Source organism: Nansenia antarctica (assembly GCF_963989245.1).
Source record: "Nansenia antarctica genome assembly, chromosome: 10".
Classification (NCBI taxonomy): Eukaryota; Metazoa; Chordata; class Actinopteri; order Argentiniformes; family Microstomatidae; genus Nansenia; species Nansenia antarctica.
The window spans coordinates 9,565,571-9,591,100 of NC_137680.1; the positions used below are offsets into that span (position 1 = coordinate 9,565,571).

Below are 25,530 nucleotides of genomic sequence, written 5' to 3' on the forward strand. Positions count from 1 at the left end.
TTATTATGAATTTAGTAGTATACTCATTGAGTATGCTAGTACTATGCAGCAGTGGCGGCTGGCCAATAGAGGGCGATAGGGCGCCGCCCCCACCTTCCAACGCAGCCCCACTTCGTAGTTGCTACTTGTAAAATATTTTTTTAAATAAACATTGTTTATTCATAAAATGCGGCTGATATTCTGTCGGCGCCTATCAGCATTATTACAATTATGTTACAATTAATTGGAAGGTCATTGGAAGGTCTGTGTACCCAAACCTACTATTGTATTCAACCAAAAAGTCCTGTTCTCTATTGCCAACAATATACAGCTGGGCTCCAGGTTATGTTGGTCTCCTCTCGTAGGTCAAGGTTGGAATGTCAAAGGATCCTGAGGGAGAGTGTACACTGACATTTTAAATTCAATAGGATCCACTGTACAACATTACAATAGGAATGCTGCAAGCTAGTTGACATTGAGGTCACCGCTGACATTGTCTGCCTTCAATCCTTTTACTGAGCACTGCAAGTAACTTGACTGCAAAGATGTCCTTGATGTGGTGTTTCTATTATAGTCTCAGATGTGTAGGCTCAAGACTAGTTCTATAACATCACTAGCTGCTCCGCAACCCAGAGAGTCTTTCTGAATGCAAGACCACGACAACAGATAAGTGCATGTGATCTATAAGCCACAGTTCATTAAGATTAGAACTCACTTTATGCACAGTATAATGCACAAAGGAGCACTTGGGATGACAGAGATAGAAATTCTCTGCAACACTACTCCGATGAATGGAGAAAGTATGTGCCTCTATTCTGTCTCAACTTCCATGAACAAGTGCAGCAGGCTTGTGCTGCCACCTTTTGGTTGGCATTACCAGAGCTCAAAGTGCTGCTGATCAGTGATAAAAGCATCAGCCCTGTGTCCTACTAAACACATTACTCGTCACCTTGTCATCAAATCCATCAAACAGTGGTGCACATACTGCTTAGAACCGCATGAGCTCATTAGTCATTACACATGGCTGAGAGGTCTTCATTTAGTTATACATGCTAAAAGTGATCTTGTGACTAAAGTGTAAGGGATATCAAATGTATGTTTTGCTCTTCGTGTTTTGGAGGAAAACTTGGTTTCTTTCTTAACTCTGAATGTGTGTGTGATATCAGACATACAGAAAATGCACCCAGAAGTCGAAATAACTGACTGCTCCTCATTTCATCATCATCATCATTCCTATCACTTCATTGCTCGTCTCAATTTTCCACATTCTCCACAAGGGGTCAGGCTCACTACAACTTGTGTTTCTCTTCAGCTCTGTGGAATGACTGTGTGAGAAGGTTTCAACCTGACCTTTTACTACCAGTAACATTTATTTTGGTACCAGGTGGTTTAAAGGTAGATATGAATATATTTGGAGTAAATAAAGACGGCCCGATATGCATGCCGGAGTTGATCATTTCCTCTCATTTCTTGATCTCTGTTTTGAAATTATCTCTGGTAGCGTTGTCCTGTTTTTTCCCCCCCATTGACGTCATATCCCAGAGTCTGCACTGGAAGGAGCTGGGTGTAAGTTCATTGGCACTCTGGCCACAACATTCTGTTTAAAATTCCAAACAACAACATCCTCTAAAATAATATAACACCCTGGAAATGGACTTGCAGTGTTGGACATAGCTGTTGCGTTTCTTCATGTTCACACGATTTGAAGAGGCAGCCACCAGAGACAGGAAGGCGAAAATCTGAGTCCACTCTCTTACAACACACTACTACTCTATATCTAAATAACAGTCTCACTATGACTTACTTTTACTGACTTGCGATGACCGATTTCTCCCACACGAGGGAGCCATTTGACATAAGTACACGTCACAATATCCTGAATCCAGATCTTTTCCTCCCAGCGTGTGGGTGGAGACTGGAGACTATCGTGTGAGACAAGCCGTTCATTTGCGGAAGTCGAGTTAAACATCAGCAGCCAAATTCAACTTCAAAGAAGAAGCGTAGGAACAGTTTAGAAAACAAAGAGCATCACAGAGGAGGTCGTGAATAAACAGGATACAATTTACTGCCCAATTGTAACTCACAACGCTGGTTGCTCCAAAGTCGACACACAGGTACGTTTTTGTTTTCAATGTGTTCGATAATTCAATTCGATAATTAGACACGTTGGTTTCAGAGGTGTGTGCTCCTGAGTCCTGATGATAGTCTATTTTACGAGGTCTGATTCATCCACAGAGTTAGCTACAGTTTAAATACAACTTTTCAATTCCAATCCATTAGGCCTACTTTGCACTGACTTACTAGAGTTTGCGAGTTTGCGATGATGCGACAATGTAACAGACTTTGTGTCCGGCGTCTTCAGCGGGACACTGTCGCCAGCAGCCGACTCGTCTGCTTTCGCTTTCGCTCTAGTGTGATATCGTGACGTTAGAATTATAAGGTTCTATCTCCATTTTTGTCAAAATTGAGTTTTTTTTACATAATCTGATCCATTAGGTGTTTATTAATGCCCGTGTGGTGTTATTTTTAAAATGTTGACATTTTTGAGTTAGTAATTCATAAAATACAAAGGTTCCATCTCACAAAACATAATCGGAATGTAAAAACTTTGACGCTCAATATCTCTGAACTACCCTAAACGGAGATAGAACCTTGTAATTCTAAGCTCATGGTATGTTGCTTCATGTTAACCTGCTAATGACAATGTAAGAAGTCTAGATTTTAGAAATTAGAACGCTCATTTCTTGGAATGTTCTTTCTTGCAGTTCCACCATGGCCACCCAGGATGTGTACACTCCAACCACAACAACCATTCCAGAGCCCAAATCAAACAAGTGGTTCATTGTACCAACAGACAATTTGGATAAAATCAGATGTTCGATAAAGGGCATGGAAGTGGTAAGTGAAGTATTGTCATTTTTCCATATCATTTACATTTGTTTAACTTTGTGTGTGAGAAGAACCAGAGATAGTAGGAAGCAAGCCATTATTGAGCTCAATTAAGCTTTTATGTAAAAATGTTGATAAACCCCATATATGCCTGATAAGTTCAGTTGGCTGATGACTGTATTCTATCTAGTTGTGTCATTTCTAGTGGAAACTCCAGGCGTACAACTAGATGAGCACGTTTTCTTAAAATGAATGAATAGAATAGACACCCATTGTCACCCATTGTCCTGGCCAATCATGGACTTGTTGCTCTTACAATCCTGCCATGTAATTGAAGACCCATTACAACCTTTACAACAATCTCAACATGTATTGGTCTATACCATTGGCATGCTCTTTAAAGTTACCAAGATGTGTTCTTAAAGTGTCCTTTCATTTTTACATCCAAGAAGTGTGACAAAAAGGCTGTTGAGTGATGTTGTTGTTTTGTGCTATTTCTGTCTGTAGAACATCTATCCAAAGGGAGAGTAGGCTGTTTAAAAGCCCAAATAAGAAGGATTGACAAGGAAGATCATTTTTTTGTTTGGGTTGACTAGAGCAAGAATGGCCATGTGATAATAAATCGAATGTAATTTTACTCGATTGATCTCACATACATGGCAGTAAAATACATCACTGAAATGCATGCAAATGTACATATAACAATAGAATGCATTCATAAAATACACATTGATTGAGGCCTGGTGTGGTCTAGAGGTCTACAGAGCACACATGGGTTCGAATCCAGACTATGCGCTGCTGACATACTCTTTCTCCTTTCTTCTCCTTACTTTCCTGTCTGTCTTCACTGTATCTGTCCAATAAAATGAAACATATGTGTGGGACTGCCCTAACTTACTAAAAATATAAAAATACACATTGATCAAACATGAACACATTTGGAAACTTGAGCAGTCAATACAAACATAATGATTCAGGCTGTTGTCCATTTATTAGTGTGCGGAGGAATGGCATGGGAGATTTCCTGTAGCGTTCTGTGCAGGCATGGGGAACTGTGAGTTGTTGACTGTTTTTTTTACTGTAGCTTGTGTGCCTTGTGGTGGAGCTTTTTTCTAGATGGGATGGTCAGGGCCATAGCCGTAGCCATGGCCTGTAGCCTGTGCCTGAAGTTGAATGTGAGTTGCAAAGTCCTTGCAGACAGATAACTTCTGTCACTGAGGAAGGGTAGTGAGAGGGTCTGAAGGGCGTCCTAGGAGCTGATGTAGTCCTGCAGGCCCATACTCCAGCTGATGGCTCCTCTGTTAAGCAGCTGTGCTCAGTGAGGGCTGCGTATTCAAGGGCAGAAGTAACCCATGTAGATGGTGGCAAGGTGTGCCTGGGTGGGTTACTCAAGATTCTGACTGACATGCAGGTTGGCAGAGTTTGACCTGAAATGGTTAGTGGAGGGGGTTTATAGAGGTCTCTAGTAAAAGAGATGAGGGATTGAGTGCCTGCACAATTGCTGGCTTGCACCACATCAAGGTTATTTAGGTCTGATTAGGGTTAAGTGATGGATTTAGCTGGGCAGGTGTGGACTTTAATAACATTGTATGGTACTGTAAATGAATAAATCAATTACAATGCAAATACAATCATACAGTCTGTTTATTCTAAAATGTTACATCCTGCTCTCATGGAGAGAGAGAGAGAGAGAGAGAGAGAGAGAGAGAGAGAGAGAGAGAGAGAGAGAGAGAGAGAGAGAGAGAGAGAGAGAGAGAGAGAGAGAGAGAGAGAGAGAGAGAGAGAGAGAGAGAGAGAGAGAGAGAGAGAGAGAGAGAGAGAGAGAGAGAGAGAGAGAGAGAGAGAGAGAGAGAGAGAGAGAGAGAGAGAGAGAGAGAGAGAGAGAGAGAGAGAGAGAGAGAGAGAGAGAGAGAGAGAGAGAGAGAGAGACCACTATACATAAAGTAGGGGCAGTTACATTTGGTATCTCTCGTTCGGTCTCCCATACTTCATCGTTATATATGCGATATTGTATGCTGTTACTTTTTGCAAATGGGTTTTAGCCTAATTAAACTGAGAAGTGAAACGCCCTAGCTCCGGCCTTTGAGCAGTTAACCAAGGCAATGTTAAATGAAGCCTACTTCTTTTATTACATTTGTATACTCAACACATTCTGATTTTGAGTGGTGCAGCTGCAGTCCGGAAAAAATACTTGCGTAATATCAATGACCGATTGAGAACTTTTGAGTTGTTTGAATTGTTAGGGTTTGACAATTTTTGAGTTTGATCCATCTGACGCCATCCGACTTCAGTTTTCAATTATTAATCAGACCCATCTTAAAAATATGTAGGCCTACATGTGAACAAACTACCCCACCCTGTTAACACCCATTTATATACATGCATGATAACTAATTAATAGCCTAGGCCTTTATAATGTGCTGGAATTGCAATTTTGAAAGGTTAGTAAGTGAAGTGAAAGACGGCACATATTGGGCCCCAAGTTGCATTACACTCTACAGCATTTGTTTTTGTACCATGCCATTAAACATGTTCTTTAAAAAACTGTGACCAGTTGACCAGTATCCTTTTTTGCACATTCCTTATGCAGGTTTGCGTAGGATAATAAATACAGTGCCCTCCATAAGTGTTGGAAAGAGGAAGACAAGAGCATTTGACCTAACCTAAATTTGAAAGAAAAAAACTTTAAAATTAAAACTGAAAATCTATACTTTGACAACATTAACATCATTGTTTGATTTAAAACCCAAACTGTTGGAGTATAGAGCTAAAAGAAGACGAAAATGCATCCTATTTTCAGTACTGATGGAGGGCACTGTATTTTTCTCATCCCACAGGCTAATTATCCCAATAATTAGCCTGCTTCTTCTCTAAGATGTGAGTTAGCGGTTGTCACTCATTCTGTTAATTGACACCACCAATGCCAGACATGCTAGACAATAGAGGGCTTGAGACGCATGGAATGTTAGGCTTCGGTCTTTCTCTTAGATCACTGGCTCGTTGTGACGAGCTAACTGGAGTCCGGTGTTTGCAATACCGCCTGGCAGTTGGCTGCAAATGGAATTAGCAGCCAGATGCTAAATTCTATTACCGTGGTTATTTTTAAGCCTTGCTGTTTGACCCCCCTCGCATTGTCAGCAAGTGTGTGTGTGTGTGTGTCTCTGTGTGTGTGTGCAAATACCCTTATCAGATACAAATACTGTAGCCTTCCTACACAAATAACAAATCAATAGGCCTAGATCTAGCTTATAACAGTATGATAACTGGTATCAAAGGATGATTAAATATTGGAAACAATATCTAAATAGACTGAGAGCTAAATATGTTGTGGCTTGAATAAAACAACCTGCTGCTCACCTGCACCTTAAGAGACAATTTCCACTGACCCTCTGCACATCAACCATACGCACTCACTCGCACTACTCCTGTGTAACTCCTTTGTGCAAAGCATTCCCCCAGGCTTTCGGAACTAGGTAAACCTGGTCTCAACGCGGTTAAGCTCCAATCAACAGTGTCTGTCAACAGCATGGAGCATGACGCAGTTTATTGACTCATGTAGTCTTGTTCCCAGACACTAACGCCCGAATGTGCGAACGGTCTGGTGGACCAACATGTTAATCTTAGCTTTCATTAAGCCAATATAAAGACCTATTTTGCAACATGGACATTTCAGAAGAAAGTGTGTTGCAGTTCTGTCATGAGTGTGCATACTGCACGTGCACACAGTATCATCAATAAAGGATGTACAGAGGATTTGTTAGAGAACTAGTCTCCAAAAGTCAAGATGTTGGAAGCTAAAGGGATACTTGCTGCAGTCACTCAGAGGCAAACACCAGGATAGTAAGATTGCAAACGGAGACTTCAAGATTTGTAATATTTCTTGATTTGCTCATTCTTGACATTCTTTTTAACTAACCGCACACAGCGGGTCAGTGTTAATGGCACTCTTTCGGAACCCAGAACCATAAGCACTGGTGCTCCACAGGGTGTAGTCAGTTCCCCTGTGCTCTTTACTTTATACACAAACGAGTGCAGAAGCACCTACCCTAGCAATCGCATCATAACATTTTCGGATGACACTGCCATCCTTGCTTTAATTAAAAAGGACAGTGACCTAATTGACTTATTCTGAAATCCAGAGGTTTGTTAAATGGTGTGATGTTAACTGCCTTGTTTTAAATGTTAAGAAGACTGAGGAGATGGTGTTCCACCCCAGAGGTGTTGGGGACCACAGGCCTGTGGTCATCCACAAACAATCCATCTCGCAGGTCGCCTCTTACAAGTATCTTGGGGTTTTCATTGACAACTCACTCACCTGGAGCACTCATGTAGACAGCCTTTGGAGCAGATTACAACAACGACTACACTTCCTACCCCGCCTTAGAGTTCATGGTGGTGTTGACCAAAAATGTATGCTACTCTTCTATCAGTCTGTCTAAGAGAGTCTCATCAGATACGGCATTACATCTTGGTTTGGTAACCTATCTGTACAACTAAGGTCCAAACTGGTCCGACTGATGCAGACTGCATGGAAGATCATAGGGGTGAAAGACCACTCATCCCTGCAGTCTATTTTTGAACAGGCTACTCTCAGACAGGCTAATAGAATTCTCATGAATCCCTCATGTCCTACATGCAGAGTTTGAACTACTGCCCTCTGGGAGGAGGTTCAGAGTCCCCCGCTCTAGATTAAACAGATTTTAAAAATATTTTATTCCGGTTTCTATTAAACTTTTAAACTGCACCAGATGAATGTGAACATATCTTGCTTATCGTTTTATTTCCACTCTTGTCTTAAACAGGGCTGCCTTCTGTTTCTGTTTTATCATTCTGTATTGTCTGTTGCTCTTTGTTGGCTGCTGTGGGGTGTAAGCCCAATACAAATTTCCCAGTGATGGGACAATAAAGTGACTTTTGACTTTTTGACTTTGACAAAGGACATAGCTAAAATGAATTAAATGGGATTATTTGGCCATGGTTGTCTGTTTCTACATGACTATTCCCACTGGTTAGACACACTGGTTGAGTCTAGGGCCGCATTTACACTGCAGGTCATAATGCCTAGTTCAGATTTTTTTCACTGAGAGCTTCACATAAAAATAGACAAAATGAACATAAGAACGCTAATGTAACATAAGATGTAAAATCACAGTGGGAAGTGCACCGCAGCCAGCCACTCTGTGGTGGGAAGTGGTATAGCAGCGACTACATTAATCATTCAAAATTGGCGGCTCCCTCAAAGCCCGGCAGACAATACAGTGAATCGAAAACAAGCTGAGGTGGCGGACAAATAATTATTATTTTGTGATCCTAAAACTGTTTGTTATATTGAGTGGGCTCTTCAACACTAACTTAACATCACATGAACACATTGTCATTTCCGCAACTTATTGATTCCCCCGCTTGTTACCCTTTTCAACAGCCCCTGTCACACATGCTGAATTGCTCTCTGATTCTTCTAATTCCTTCAAAGTTTGGCAGATGTTTTCAGGCCACAGGAGTGGTCTAAATTTATGTTTTTGTAGATCCTCAATATCAAATGAAGGGGTAAAATAAGGCCCCACTTATCTGTCCTCATTCTTATTTTGTTCTCTCCCTCTCTCTCTCTCTCTCTCTCACACTCGCCTCTTTCCCTTGTAAAAGATTGATTACTACAAGTGGTTAGCCTGATGTAGTTTGCTAGTCTGTATATGCATGCTTGCATTATATATATTGGTCATGTACATGAGACTCTGTAAAAGATCAACTCAAGACCGCAAACAACTTAGTAAAAGAACAAACTCTTCTTGTGCCAACAGTAAAAAAGAAAGTCAAGACAACTCCCTCCCTGACAACCAATTAGGAACAAAATGTTGAATATCAATAATTAATTTACAAGTGTAGACAGTGTGCAGGAGTCCCTATTCTTTTCTACCACTTTTCCATCCACCACCACTCACAAACATAAACACACACACACAGACACAACAGTCTACTTATAAGTAAATTATAGCTCCTCACACTTCAATGGGTAGAGAGACATGCTGAGGACAGCATGTGTTGATTCTGTCAGAGACGCTTTTCCATGAGGCCCAGTATGCTTTTATTATGCTTCATTACAGTGTTGACCTCAGACAGGCTCCACACTCGAAGTAAACCTCCAAATATAGAGCTGTGGCTTCTTTGACGCTGAGGCTTGGGTAAAAACAGATTGTCTGGGGATTTGACTTCATGTGTGTGTGACAGATTAAGCCAAAAGAGACAAGGGAAGGTGGCCATGCCTGTATATTGCAGAACACTTCAATGTACAGTGAAGGGAAATAAGTATTCAATATTTTTTGAATTCACATTTCCATTTCAGCTATTCACATTAAATTCAGACCAGACATGGCATTAACTCAATTCAACTACAGAGCGAAAAGAAGAAATTGTAACATTCCAATCCTTAACCCTCTATGGCACCTTGTTACCCATTATTGGCCTTTTACATTCACACAATGCATCCCCAGTTATGATGCAATACTTAGAAAAATAGGCAGGACCATAAGGAACCAATAGCAGTGTTTGAATTTGTCACATGTCTCTCTGGAGGCCATGCAGCATCCCTTTCTTCCAGACCTTCCCACAAGAATTAGCGTAGACATTTCTGTCCACAAAAATCGATTAAAAACATATTTTCATGGCCTTTTTCAACCTTGAAAAAAATATATTCACAATAATAGGTAAGTAAAGCTTACTTTCTAATAGTTTAATTTACTTTATTTGCTCATTAAGTAATGGAAACTTGTTAAAATGCAAATGTTGCCTTGAGGCAACACCGTACCATTATGGTAAGTTGCCAATGTTGCCTTGAGGCAACACCGTACCATTATGGATTCACCATGACACCATGACACTGGTCAGGCGCACCTGTCAGGGGGCAGGCGTGCCTCTCTTGGGGCACCTCTCGGGGGCACTCTCCATGCCATTACTTACCATTACTTACATGTATGTACTTTAGCCACTTTACTCTATTATACTGAGCCAATTACCACTATTGCACTATTGCACTATTGTATTCCACCCCTGTACATTGTACCGCACATTTAAAACCTTTTATCTAGTATGTTTTGTATAGATAGTTATGTCTAATCTTGTCGTATTATATTGTTATTTATTGTTTTTGTTTACTATGCACCGTGCATGAGAGGGAAATGCAATTTCAGCCCTCTGTATGTCTGTACATATATTAGATTAACAATAAAGCTGATTTTGACTTTGACTGACCATTATGGCACAGTGTTGCCTCAAGGCAACGCACCCCAAAAAGTACCCCCCAAAAAATCTTTATTGAAAATGTCTTTAGATTATGTTTATTTGGTCTATTCTAAGACAAAAAAACACTCCAAACATTTTTTTCCCAACTGGATTCATAATGCGTGCCATAGAGGGTTAAAAAAATCCATGTGCATGTGGCAAAGTGGAATGACAAAGGAAAATATATAACCCATATTATGTGAACACAGTAAGAAAAAGCAATATTGAACACAGTAAGAAAAAGCACGAAACCAGCTTATGCCACTAATGAGGTCTCCTGCCTGTGCTAATTAGAATCAGTTGGGTTAGTGTAGGGCTGCACAATTAATCGTATAGTATTCGCTATGCCGATATTGGCTTCCACTATTAATTGATGGTGGCCGCGGTCTATATTTTTTATTTTCATTTTTTAAAAAGGAAAAGCTTGCTCTGGTGGATTACAAACAAGTTATTTATGGGGTAATTTATCTGACCAATCACAGGTGTTTGTTTTGAGCGTTATGACCAGTGACAATAGCTCCACAAGGCAACATTTAAGTACACTGGCAAAGACGGTAGGTATAGACAAAGTAAATGTCAGGAGGAGCAAAGGAAGGTGAAATGTTAGTTCCAAAAAAGGGTTACATTTCTGTTGTGTGGAATTACTTCGGATATCGGATCAGTGATGTTCAAAATAAGGCTTAGACGGTCGAAGTGCAGGGCCCTATTCCACGAAGGGCGATTAGATTAGAGATAATCAAGACTATTTTTGATAATTCGCGATAATTTCATCTCTTGTTCCGTTCCATGAATGTGGCTGAAATAATTGCAGTGCTTGGTTGCTATGCAACCAATCCTTCAGAACAAACATGGTAGCGACCAGGTTTACAGGCTGGTTTAAGTAAGAAGTGTGTCAAAAATGTCTCACAGGCGGAAACTAAATCCCGAACGACAGTTCCCGTCAAGTGTCTTTTTGGGAATATTAGTTCCCACCTTTTACGAGATACTGTAGATAGATAATTTGATATTTTGATAGATAGTTTGATGGTGTGCTAGATAGATAGATAGATAGATAGATAAATAAATAAAATGGTGTAAAAAGATAGGTATCAGCTTGCATCTGAAATAGCAGCGAGGTCTGTTTGGCACAGGGGTTAAGGCAGCCACCTTGCAATCAGAAGGTTGCTGGTTCGATCCTTGCCTCAGGTGAAAGGGGTTGATTTTAATTTAATGCTTGTTTTCTTGACATTTAACAGACGCCTTCATGCAAACCGATTTACAATAAATACATCTTACATAAGTGAATCATCTGTCCATCAGTAATCATAAGAAATAATCATTTATAATAATAATATCAGTGTTTCCCCTAGGTTTGCTGCCCTGGGGGGGTGGCATGGACCCCCCCCCCCCTAGGTTTGCTGCCCTGGGGGGGTGGCATGGACCCCCCCCCCCCCCCCCCCCCCCCAGGGGGTAAGACCCTGCGACATACCAGCGTCATGTCCAGGGGGTGTACTAACTTGTACATTAAGCCGCCTCACACTACGGAAACAGGAGATTTCCATAGGCTCCTGCCCTATGGGCCATTAGGCTCGAGAACCATCGGTTCTCAAGGCTACTTACTTATGTGGTCTTGACTACCTGTCCACTTTCTCACCTGGTTCTTGCGCTCTCTCTCTGGTGTGCCGACACCATCCTGCTCTCTCTCCTTCTCTCCCTCTCTATCCTCCTCTCCCTCTTTTGCTGTCAACCAAAAGGCAAACATAACAACCAGAGTATTTATAATCTAATAATCTATAACATAATTATAATTGAATATTGGATTTCTGTGGGCAATGCAGTCAGATAATGTCATTTTGACTTTACTCTCTCACCTGAAAAAAAATCACATGTCCAACTATAAAAAAAAACACATTTCCAATGCTTCAATCCACTGTCCATGTACTGTAAATATGCCATTATGGTATTACCATAAAGCCCAATTCTAGCAGAATAAGAAAGATAGTATATCTACTTAAAGTAAAATAATAAAGTGCATCCAGTTAGCTCTTTAGCTGGCAAGTGTGCAGCAGACTAGCTCATCTAATCACCTCTGAGCTAGCTAGTTAGTTTTCTAGTTCTTTGACACTATTTTACATACCATGGAACTATAATCAGACACTTTCTAGTCACAATAATAACGACCAATTTGAACCAACTTGCTCTGTTAGAACACTCAGCAATTATATTTGCTAACGTTTCAACTTGCTTACTTTCCATCTGCAGACATCTCACCCTGCAAAAACGATCTCGTGTCGCGCCGCACAATCCTGTACGCGAGTGTGTCCAGTAGGGCTGCCACAAACGATTATTTTCATAGTCGACTAGTCACCGATTATTTTAACGATTAGTCGACTAATCGGATCATAAATGACAGCTTATCGCACAATTACTCAATCGCTCTTATTTAGCTATCATCTTCTAAATCAGCTTCTAAAGTTGTTAGTTGTTGTTGTAGGCATGTGCTAACTAAAAATAAAGACAATTAAAATGATTGTTCACTCAAAAATAGATATTTTAATGAACTTTGCAGATTTATTTCTGGCATCACTTGCATGTAATGTAATGTAAAGTGTAGTAGAGAGTGCAAACTGCTGAGTAAAATGAGGTAGGCTAGGCACTAGGCAACCAAAACAATACAAAAATAAATACTTGTACAGAGTACAAAAGTTTTGCTTTGCTTCACTCATCTCTGGCATCAAACATACATTTTAAATAGAATACATAAAAAATTTAAATGAGGTAGGCACTAAGGCAACTAAAAAAGAGCAATTATCCACAAAAAGAAATGTTTGTAGAGAAAAGGTTTGGTCTCAATCAAATAACAAAGAAAAGTGCAGGAGACTGAGCAAAGAAATTGTTTCTCTCCTGTGTGGACTATTCATTCGTAGCGAGGAAAGTCAGCATTTCCACATGTTCTGGAGAGAGGCTTGCTCTCTTTTGAGAGCAGATGTTCCCTGCTGCAGAGAAGATCCTCTCGGATGGGGTGGAGGTTGCAGGGATGCACAGAAAAGATTTTGCCAGCTTAGATAGTGTGGGGAAACGCCCCTCATTTTGGCTCCACCATTTGAGAGGGTCATCCTTTTTTGATACTGGGGCCTCTGCGAAGTACAGCTGAACTTCATTTCTCACCATTTGGATCTTTTCGTCCTCCTGTGACTGTGAGGCTTCTCCCTCGTCCTCAGTCTGACTGTCTGTGTCAGACTGAAGGAGGCTGTCCAGAGCTGACTTTTCCCCTCTGCCTGTGCCTGGAACATTGGTCTTATTCTGCTGATGTGTCCCAGGCTCCTTTTGCTTCTTTGAGAGCAAGCACTTCAACAGTCTCCTGCATCCTGATGCCATCTTCAGGAGACACAAACTTCAGCTTTCTGTATCTGGGGTCCAAGGCAGCTGAAATAGAAATTGGGTTCTCTTTGTCTACTGAGACTGTGCTCAGACCTCCCCATCTATCTGTTATCCCTTTTCCTGCACTGATCAAGAATGCTTTTCCTGCGCTTGTCTCAAAATGGCTTTGGTGGACGGACCGCTTCAGCCCTTTGACCACCTGTGAAAGAACTGAAACAGTTGCATACTGCTGTCCACTAAGGTAAACGGTAGCAGTCTCAAAAGGCTCCAACCCTTGCTTCAGCTCTTCAAGCAGCGCCCATTGCTCTGGCTTCAAGTCGAAGTAGTGCTTGCCCCTTGGAGTTACCTCAGGATCTGAGAGAGTGGCAGTGACAGGCCAGCGCTGTTCCAGGAGTCTCTCTACCATGTGGAACGTAATGTTCCATCTTGTACTGACGTCCTGTATCAGTGAATTTTTCGTTACGTGCATCTGCTCCTGTTTCATCTTCAGTTTTGTACTGGCTAGCTCGCTTCTCTTGAAGTGCTCCACTAACTGTCTTGCAGCACCTAGCGCTCTGCTGATGGTGGACTCTTTGAGGGCAGTGTTAACTATGAGCTGGAGTGTGTGCCCAGCACAGCGGGTCCAACACACCATGTTGGACCCACTGTCATGAACTACTGCTTTTATTTTGGCAGGCGAGATGTCAAACTTTTCTGCCACCTCCTCCATCCATGTCATTATGTTTGCACCTGTATGCCTATCCTGAAGAGGCATGGTGGCAAGGTTGAAGCTCTTCATTTGCCAATCTTCACTGAGGAAATGGCAGGACACACCAAGGTACGCCTCTGTTGCACGACTAGTCCACACATCAGCAGTCAGGGTGAGGGAGCCTTTGACAGTTTTGAGGGTCTCCTTTACCTTAAAGAAGACATCAGCCAAAGTGCTCCTTTGGAGCAGGGCTTACCCACACCATGGCACAGTTAATTCGGCAAACATCAGGGCTCTGGATACAGTCCAGGGACGTGCCGTCCATATAAGCAGAGGTAAGCAGTGCCAATCTAAAAACTCTGGCACGTGCCTGGGATACACGTAGTCCCACTCATGTAAACTCCATGTCCGGGAACTCTTTCACCATTGCCTCCTTGGCGCCTTGTGGATCTTTGAAGGTGAACCATTCCGAGTTTATCCGCACCTGTAATACTGCTGGGTGGCGAATTCAGGTCTGGACCTCCTTGTCGTGGAGTTTTTGTCTTAATGGCCAGTAATCCTGCTCGCGTTTTCTCAGCCTTGCTGACTTGTCCGGAAATAATTTGAGCGATTGTCCTCCAATGTTGATATCCACTGACTTGGCAGCCTTTAAGATGTCCATTTTCTTTTGGAAGTGATGCATTTCAAAGATCACCCTCCGTGGCCTCCCCGTTGGTCTCGCCATGCCGACCCGGTGCGCCCCTTCAAAGTCACTCTCCTGGACTGGAACTTGGAGCCTGTCGGAGAGGAGACGCGCCAGGTATCCAATCATGTTGCTGTTCTCGTTGTTCTCAGGTAAATTAATCAGTATCACATTATTGCGCCTCGAATGGTTTTCTAATATATCAATTTCATTCAGTGCATTTTTAAGTTTAATTTCCATAACCTTCATTGCTGTGTCCTGGTTCTTTACTTGAATGCCCTGTTCGTGCAGGTCTGCACCGACCTTTTCCAACTTGTTGTCCAAGGATTCAATTGATTTTTCCATTGATTCAATTTTGCTTATAATGTGATCTATTTTATCCACTTTGCATGTTAACAGAGTAACCTGTTTAGCAAGCTGTTTGTTGGATTGCAGCACTTCTTCCATCAATTCTTGAAGTTTTTCCATGTCTTTAGCAGTTTTGTTGCGCATCATTTAGAAATGTTGTGTTCAAATGAGAATAAACTCAAAACTTGTGCTAAACATTGCTGCCTAACATTTCTGTAACCAGAAAAAATAGATATAGCTCATTCTTTTTTTTTTTTATTATAATATTTTTTTATTCCAGTATAGATGTCATGTACATTGAAAAAGGCATGAATATTTTCTGTTTTTCTCCCTGCCCTCCACCCACCCCTCCCTCTTAAACATGTCTGCATACATATATACATATAGATCTGTCCATCCAGTCACACACACATATAAACAAGTTACCAAGGTTGTATAAATGATGTAGTAGGAGATTGCTGCTTACATAAGTCATATTCAGGCGTCAGATCATGAGCTACAATATATTCATAGGTAAGTTAGTGTCAGTTTTATTTGGAAATGTCATGGTCTCTGAGGCCAAGGCAGACAACAAACTGCTTGGTTACAAAAGCATCAGTTTGTAGGAAGTGCTGTCAGGTTCTCAAAATATGTAATGAACGGTTGCCAGTGCAAGTAGAATTTAGCTCTAGATATAGCTCATTCTAATAGTACATTTATGGGTAGCCAATTGTTTAAAGGAGAAAACCAGAGTTTATTTTCCCGAGTCAGAGCCTCTCTCGTGCCTACCCACTCCCTTCGGCCATCTTGTTGTTCTGCAGTGATTTTAGTTAGCATTTTGAAATGAAAAGACCCATACAATGTACAGTAAGCATTAAACAGATCAGTTAGATTTTATTAACAATCTTGTGGCCAGTTTATGCATCAAGATTTAGATTTATTTATTCATTCATTCATTTTGTTGTTATATCAAATACAATTATACAGTAGGTTAAACATTCAACATATCAGTTTAAGATTTTTATTTACATTACATTGCTGCCATTTATGCTTTAATGTATGCTTTAACCAAGTTTAATTATTGATCACTCAGACAGCAATCTCTTAATATTATTTCTTCTTGAAATGTGTTAAATCATAAATACAAATTGCTATTTGTGTGTGTGGGGGGGGGGGGGGAAGAGAGACACATACCTTCTGAAAGGTTGTATCATATTTATTTTCCATCAATTTGGTGAAATGTGATCGGCCCGGGAGGTATTTGTCGTGGTATTCAGGGTTGAACTGCTTAATCATTTCTTTAAATCCTTCGTCAGCAACCATGGACAAGGGTCTCATATCCTTAACCAGCATGTTCAGGATTGATCCGGTCAGGACGGTGGCTTGCTGGGGTGTGCACGTTGGCATCTTGACAAGATAACTATCCATAGTAGAAGAACGCGCCTTCTTAGCACTGTAACGTTAAGACAACATTTTTAGCTATTTGATAAGTATCGCTTTGATGACAACTTTACAACACATAACGTAAAATAATGTAAGAAGGCTTTCGTTGTTGTAGTTATGTCAGTTCTCTAATAAATTAGCCTACAACAGCAGTATTACGTGCCCTAACTAGCCAGGCTATTTATCCCTCATAATAACTCTGGATTTATTGTGTTCTCTCTCATGGATTTTTTTTTATTGCATCTCTAACTAAGGCTAGTTACCAGCTACGAGCCTGGCTAAATAAGTCTAAAGTAACATTACCGTAGTCCCATAAGAGGCTCCGCTCAATGATCTCTGTTCACCCGCTTATGCCATCGATGCCGTCTTCCACGGGTATTGCGTACATAACGTAGCGATAGTCTAACAGAAGCTGCTGCCGGGATGACCAAATTGCAGCAAAAAATGCATGGACAATTTCTAACCGTTTTTACATTATCTCCGCGATTTCTCCTTGGAAAATTTATGTGAAAGTCCTATTTATAGTCCTCCACCCTGGTCACCACCTGTTCAGCCTGATGCGCTCTGGAGTGAGGTACAGGAGCATAAAGGCCAGAACAAACAGGCTGTCCAACAGTTTCTACCCATGGACCATCAGAACACTGAACAATAGACATAAGACATGTTCATAAATGTTTATCTTATATGTGTATATGTCTGTGAATATGTTTTCTGTTTTTTTGCACCTTCGGAAGAGCCACTACAATTTCATTGTATAGGCAACTGTACAACGACAATAAAGTCTATTCTATTCTATTCTATTCTATTCTATTTTGATTCAACGATTTGTACATTTGAGTTTATTTATTTATAGGTTTATAAAATACATTGTGATGGCAGTTTTCCGTTGGATGGATGAATAATCGTGATTTAATAATCGTGATCACAATATTGAGCAAAGATAATCGTGATTATCATTTAAGCCATAATCGTGCAGCCCTAGGTTAGTGCATGTTGGTGGGTTAGTACTTCCACTCTTTTGAAAAAGGGTTTCCCACCTCTGAATACAAGAAATAATTTGTCACCAATCTCATGATGGATAGACGCAAAGATCTCTCCCAAGACCTTCGCAACAAGATTGTTGAGCAGCATAATAATGGCACTGGTTACTGATGGATTTCTCAACTCCTAAATCTTCCTATAAGCACCATTGGGGCCATTATCCACAAGTGGAAGGAACATCAGTCGACCATCAGCCGCCCACGCACAGGAGCTCCTTGCAAGATTTCTGACTGGGCAGTCAGAAAGTTAGTCAGAAGGGTAGCCCAAGAGCCAAGGACTCGGAGAGCTCCAGAAAGACCTGGAAGCAGCAGGTACAGTTGTTGCAAAGAAAACAAAAGGCAATGCACTCCACCGCCACGGTCTCCATTTACGATCACCGCAGAAGACTTCATTACTGAAGAAAAGCCATGTTGAAGCTTGTTTGAAGTTTCCTGCAGAACATTTGGAGAAGCCTGTAGATTACTGGGAAAATGTAGTCTGGTCAGACAAGACAAAAAAGTTTTCAGCAGCATGCCATGTTTGCAGGGAAAAATGGCTCCATGTGATTCTAAAAATACCATATCTACAGTGAAGTTCGGGGGTGGAAGCATCATGGTATGTGGCTGTTTCTCTTCACGGTACTGGTGGAATCCAAATTATCAAAAGGAAGATGATTGGAGCCATGTACCGGGAAATTCTGGAAGAATCTGTTGCCATCCACCAGGAGGATGAGGAGAAGACGTGGGTGGATTTTCCAGCAGGACAACGATCCAAAACATGCTGCAAAGGAGACTCAATTGGTTCAAGAGGAAGAAAATAACGGTGTTGGACTAGCGTAGTCAATCACCAAACTTAAATCCAATAGACAATTTGTGGAAGTAACTGAAGATCAAGATACACCAGTGCCCCCCGGAATTGTCAAGAATTTAAAGACTGTCTGTGTAGAAGATCCAAAGGTCCAAATTCCCACTTGATCATTGTGAGACATTTTTTCGTACAGGAAGCGTCTTGAAGTTCATTGGAAACCACTGCGCTTGCCGTAGATCCAAGATGGCGGCTCGTGTTCAACCCGACAACAGGCGTTCTGCCAGATTATGCAACGTAGTGATTGCCTACTATTTGCACTATATCTGGCTAGATACCAAATGCATTTTGCTGTCTCTGTACTTGTACTTTGCCAATGGTATGGCAATGTATTGATGTGAATGAAAAAATGAGCAGCATCAAGTTGTTTGCACTCTGTAGCTCATAACATACACTGTGTATCCCAAGCTGACACACAGCCCCTGTTCTAAAGTCAGTACACTTTCCACCTTTAACTTTGTGACGCAGTGCCTGTCCTTCATTCCTCAGGAAGCCGACCTGCCCTGTTCCTTCCAAACAATTCACAAAGGAAAAGGAGAAGAAGAAAAAAATCACTTTAAAGGCTGTGAGTCAGTGGTGTAATTCTGCTGACCTCAAGAGGCCTTGTTCTATCTATCCTGTCACTCGGTTTCAGTAAACCAAGGCAAACATTTTCAGTCTCTCCCTGCCTTTCCTAAGTACTTGGGAAATCAAAAGCAAGGTTTGTTGAGTCTTAAAGGGGACAGATCCTTTTGTCCATCATGGATGTTATAACCAAAATCGTACTATGAAACAGGCTCTTGTTTACTCCCCAGTGGTATGAATGGGTGCAGTATATTGTGCTTCCAGCTGTAGTTTGGTCTGCGTGACACGCTGTCTTGATGTCTTGAGGCTCCATGTGACCAGGGATTCAAGAGACATTCAAGAGTCCTGTCATGTTTACTCCAGATGAATCCTCTCATTGTGATGCTAACATTTTCCTGTAACCTCATTATAACCTAGTTATAATAATCAAATGAACTGCATTTTACCATTTCTTTCTATGTGGGAATAGTATTGTTTTTATACATCTCCTTTTCTCTCTTGCTCAGACACACGGTTGCTTGTTACAATGCTTATGTTGATTTGATTATGCTTTATATTAGCACACACACTACATAAGCAAATATTACAAAAAATAAACAGCCTCGTCATAATCATTGGTTAACCGGTGCTTGATGACACAAAAATAGTCACATCGTAGTGCCACCTGATGGCTAGACTGGGGAAGTACATATTAATGTGTGTGTGTTCTGTTTCTTGTGTGTTTGTGTTCATCAGCTCCTGTCGTTTGTGGCCTTTATTCTGGAGGAGGTGGTGACCAGCTGTGTGAGCTGCGGTGCTCTCTACTTCTTTGAGTTTGTCAGTTGCACGGCCTTCCTCTTCACACTGCTCCTCCTCATCCTCCTCTCCACCAAGCTGCATACGAGAGTCGGCATCGACTTCTGGCCAACGCTGGTTAGTCCTGTGTGTGTCTGTACGTGTGTATGTGTGGATAGGCCTATTTTCACACTGAGACCTTAAATGTGTGGTTGTTTGTCAAGTGTTCTCTTTCACCAATGCTGGTGTGTGTGTGTGTGTGTGTGTGTGTGTGTGTGTGTGTCGTATTCACATAAGAATAAAAAGTGTATTTTGTGTATAACCATGCTGATTCCGGTCTCTTGTAGGACTTTGTGTACACTGCTGTGATCGCCTTCATGTTTCTCCTTGCCTCCTGCACCTTCGCAGCCGATAATGGTGGAAGTGCCCTGGAGAGTACTGCTGTGGTAATTTAAAAACAAATTTTTTTTTTATTCCATGTTTTTAATTACATTTTAAGGTCCACTATTTATTAGGGATTTGCCATGAAATTACATTTTAAAATGAAAATGACATAATTGTTCATTGTTAATCATGTTGGTCTGGGATTCATTTTGGTATACACACAACTTTGAAATGCGAACAGGGCTAGGCTAGGGCATAGTAACTGAAACCAACTAATACAAAATGATTTAAGAAGGATTGCAACAGATATGACAAATGGGTGTGAATGAATGTGAGAGGAGACATACTGCAGTATATGTAAGGACCACAGGTTTGTTAGGGCTATACAGTTAGGTCCGGAAATATTTGGACAGTGACACAATTTCCCTAATTTTGGCTCTGTACCCCACCACAATGGATTTGAAATGAAACAATCCAGATACAATTGAAGTGCAGACTTTCAGCTTTAATTCAAGGGGTTGAAGAAAAGTATTCTATGAAATGTTTAGGAATTGCAACCATTTTTATACACAGTCCCCTATTTTCAGGGCCTTAAATGTAATTGGACAAATTAACATAATCATAAATGAAACTTTTATTTTTAATACTTTCTCGAGAATCCTTTACAGGCAATGACTGCCTGAAGTCTGGAACCCATGTACGTCACCATTAATGCGAGGTTTCCTCCGTTGTGATGCTTTGTCAGGCCTTTACTGCAGCTGTCTTCAGTTGTTTGCTCGTGGGTCTTTCTGCCTTTTAGTTTTGTGATTCCTGATCATCATCCAAAAGTAGGGCTACAGTTTTTCAGCCTCAACGCCGCTGTTTTGTTATCTCAAGTATCTAAACACAGTGTATAATATCTGAACATAACATTTGAACATAAATAAAAATGAATTTAAAAAATAAAAGAATGGAAAATAAATTAAATGGTATTTTTCTTAAAACAAATATGAGCTATATGAAATATGAGCAGCTGGCTGTAGCTTCAGAGCTATCTGTACCAACAGTGTCTTGTCACCATCTAAAATTGATGAAATGGAAGAATATTTTGTACAGCATTCGTTTTCATTTAGGGTTTCTTAGTCAAAGAAAACATCTGCTAAGCCTGCCTGCGTGGCGCTAATATTATTAGCATAGTGTAGCGGATGCTACTGAGAGACAATAAATAATATAATTCACCAGTGGCGCCGCTTTGTATGGTGGGAATTGGGCGAGGGCCCTTTAAGGCTGAGTTGCAGTTGTGGCGTATGGAATGACTGTTGTAAGGCTAGTTGTGCGAGGAGAGATTAAAACTGACACACTGTGTTTTCACTGCAACCAAAGTCTCAGATTCCTTTGTTAACTTCGACTCCTACAATAGGATATTCACCCTCAGTAACGGACTTGTTGCTCACTTGGGAAGCAGTTCGTAGTGTGAAAAACATGGCATTCCTGTAAATTTAGCCCATGTTGCATGTTGTTTATTGCTGGTGTTTCCACCTTCACTTGAAATAATAATTTTACAGATCAAGTAGCAATGTTGTAATTTTTCTTTGTGAAATGAAGCCATGCTTGGGACGTTGCAATGTGCAACTGTCAGCGTATGCGCAAAACATGCTAGCATCGAGAGAATCAATAACCTCTGAGTTATACGATTCTAATGCATTGAAAAATGTGTTACCGGTTCTCAAATGGAACCGGTTCTCGATTCCCATCCCTAGTTCCAAGCCTTCTCCATATTTTTTTTCTTCCCGTCATTCTTAGTTTCATCTGTCCAAAGAATGTTCTGTTCCAGAACTGGGCTGTTTTTTTTTAAAGATTTTTTGGCAATGTCTAATCTGGCCTTTCTATTCTTGTGGCTTATGAATGGCTTGCACCTTGTGGTGAACCCTTTGTTCGTGTGAAGTCTTCTCTTTATGGTAGAGGATGGTTTGTTTCACTTGCATTGAGAGCTCTGTTGACCGCATGTTGTGCGTATATAGTAACAGCTTCCAAATGCAAATGCCTGGAATCAACTCAGACCTTTTACCCTCTTAATTGGTAAAGAAATAATGAAGGAATAGCCCACACAGGTCCATGAAACCGCTTTTGAGTCAATTGTCCAATAATTACTTTGTCCCTTGAAAAAGAGGGAGCTACATATTAAAGAGCTGTAATTCCTAAACCCTTCCTCCAATTTGGATGTGAATACCCTCAAATTAAAGCTGAGAGTCTGCACTTTAAGCCCATATGTATATAGTATATAACTGTAACATGTAATATGTTTTGGTAAACAGCTAAAATAAAAACAATTCTGTCACAGTCCAAATATATTTGGACCTAACTGCAGGCCTGCCTGTTTTAAGACAATTGATGCATGGATGCAACCTGCCAAAAGTAATGGAAAACTATTTTAACTCTTTTACTTCAATTACTATACTATATGTACAGTACCAGTCAAAAGTGTGGACACACTTTCTCATTCAATTGAATGGGACGGTGTGCTCAAACTTTTGACTGGTACTATAAGTCGTTTGTATTATTTGGTTAACTCAATGCAACTACAAGTGCATGCTGGTACAGTACATGCATATATTGTAGATTATTGATACATGAATGTGGATAGATGTTAACTGTATAAAATGCATCGTATAGTAACTGAGAAGGAATAATGTGTTTGCAATTGTATGCAAAATGAGGTAATTCCTTTTTCTTTTTAGGCATTTGGCTTCCTGGCCACTGTGGCTTTTTGTGTGGATGCTGGTGTGTTTGTGAAGACCAAAGGTGTTCCATGCAAGAAGAACGACAAACCCACCACAGCTCAACAGGCAGAGGCAGAGAGACTCAATGCTGGACCGGAATAAGGGCCATGGATACCTATAAAGATGTAACATGGGTCACACACCATGCTAAGACCATCAGAGAACCACTCTGTCCTTTCAAGCAGGAAGGGAATCTCCAGCAGTTTCAAGGTGTATGTCTGAGTTTTAAACCTCAAAAAGATAGACAGCTTGACTTTAAATTGGCTGTATATTCAATGTAAACCTGTCACTGTTAGAATACATTCCCAGTGCCTTATCTCCAAGTGACCTGATTCGTAAGAAATGGCTTTTACCATTCTCCCAAAAGCACAACAGTTCATTCCTTAAATGAAGATGTTCCTTTGGCAGGCCGTACACCATGGACCACTGAAATGGGACCACTAGTTGATTAGAATACATTTATCGTAGTTCTTAAATTCACTGTGCCTTACAACTGTCGCTACATTTCCTGGCCTGAGTGTTAATCTGTATGTATACTCTGTACTCTTAATCTTTACTTTGTCGAAATCTTAAAAAGTCTGAATCTTAAAAAACGTGTAAAAAGTGCTGTTGATTTAGCTAGCTCCTTTCACAGAGAATTGTGTGAGTAGCGTTTTTGTGGTTTTTAAAACATGTTTTATCCAGGTGAAATTATACTGTTTATACTGAACGTTTGTTTTATAGCATCATTGTTTTTTTGTTTTTTTGTAATCACACACAACACATTTACAGGATGTTACGGTTTATTTAATTGTAATTATTTTTTATGTCTGAATGTCTCCATTTAGGAATTCAAGACAATGAAATACTAACTCTTTTCGCCCGAACACGTCCATTTAAGATTTCAGAATTTTTAGGGCTATTCATGAAATGTAACCACCACTTTAAGTTGATCACGTGATTTGATTGAATGCTTGACACTCAGGATTCTACAGTAGATAATAATGAAACTAAATGGTGGCAATCTTCACTGTATTTTAATGTTTGAAATATTTAGTTTGGTCTTATTTAAGTTTTCTAAATATCAAGAAGTCTTAAGTATATAATGTATCATTCATTGATATGGCTTCAGTCTAGACTGAAGGGACCCCAAATATTTTAATGCAATAACAGTTCCCAAAATGTTTCTGAGACCAAACATGCCTTTTCCTAACTTATTGGTCCAATGTGTCAACATGTTGGTAATATGTCAATCAATGGAACCTCAAAAACAATTGCCTTTTTGATTGATTGGTTTGATTTGTTTGTAGTGACTATCTGGTCTCCTTTGGAGATGCTCTGTCAATCAATGTGGCCTTATGTGTTGTGAATCAAGTGAGTTTCATATTAGAGCGAGAACATATTGAGGCATCTTAGTCAAAATAATGTTTTAGTTAAACGTAATCTGCTGCAAATATGAACGTTATTTCTCAAATGTACTTATTATGTGCTGAAATTGTACTTATTTTGAAGGATGCATTTGAGTCTATCCAGGGATTACACTGGTGAAATTGGTAACTACTCCATAAAATTAATTGACCACGTGTCCCATGTATTACTTTCTCCGTAGGTAGTAAATTCTTAGAGGGGATATTGACATGAGACGTCATAAAGTAAAAAGAAAAACAGGTTTTCTTTTGTGAGTGGAGCAATCTGAATGAGTTAATCACCAGGAAAATGCTATGTTGACACCATCTTGTGCCAAATGTTTTTGTAATGTAGAATTACTTGTAAAGACGTACACCTATGAGCCAAAACATTATGGCCACCTGCCAGTCATTGTCAGTGGTCATAATGTTTTAGCTCATCGGTGTATGTATTAACCAATGATGTAAACTAGATGCATGTGCCAATGACTGGCTGTGAAGCCACCGCGTCTCCTGTTAGGGTTTTGAATAATGGGAGTGAATAGCTGAGTCGTTTTTTGTCAAGTGTCATCTATTACAGACACATTGAGTAATTAGTAATTACATGTGAACTGTGAACAGAATCCATTATTTGTCATTGGTCACATTTTTCTTTGAAGTAATGTTATTCTCCCCACTACAAACAATAAATACTTAAATTCAAGTTATTTTGTCCTTAAAATATTCAATTGAAATACGGTACTATAATATGGAATATTCTTCCCATGGAGGATTGTCCCCTCTGAAGTGTCTCAATATGACGGTTGCTTCAGAACAGCACCCCCTGTCAGCCATGTAGGGAATATGTACAGTGCCCTCCCCAATTAGAGACACCCCTGGTAAAGAGAATAAAGAATACATTTACTTCAAGGTTGGACGTTTTCAGTGTGACATTAAGCTAATTCACCAAAAGGTGATTTTTTTTTTTATAACCCGTTTTACTCATATTTACCAATAATTGTGGAGGGCACTGAATGTCTATGGTTATAACCCTGGGGTGTCTGTTTTTTCTCATTATATAACACTGATTGTTTAACACAAGTCCTCCTTCAGCTTGGCATGCAGTGTCAACAACTATAGCACCATGGATTACTATTC

The 25,530-nt window shown here is 40.4% G+C and overlaps 1 protein-coding gene across 1 annotated transcript; it reads left to right on the forward strand.

Moving 5' to 3' along the window:
* Positions 1-1,891: 1,891 nt before the first annotated feature.
* cmtm6 (CKLF-like MARVEL transmembrane domain containing 6) lies at positions 1,892-25,508 on the forward strand. The gene is made up of 5 exons (XM_080540389.1): positions 1,892-2,093; positions 2,745-2,877; positions 19,827-20,003; positions 20,213-20,311; positions 22,967-25,508. The coding sequence occupies exons 2-5, from the start codon at positions 2,752-2,754 to the stop codon at positions 23,108-23,110; spliced, it is 546 nt and encodes a 181-aa protein (XP_080396515.1). The 5' UTR covers positions 1,892-2,093; positions 2,745-2,751; the 3' UTR covers positions 23,111-25,508.
* Positions 25,509-25,530: the final 22 nt, after the last annotated feature.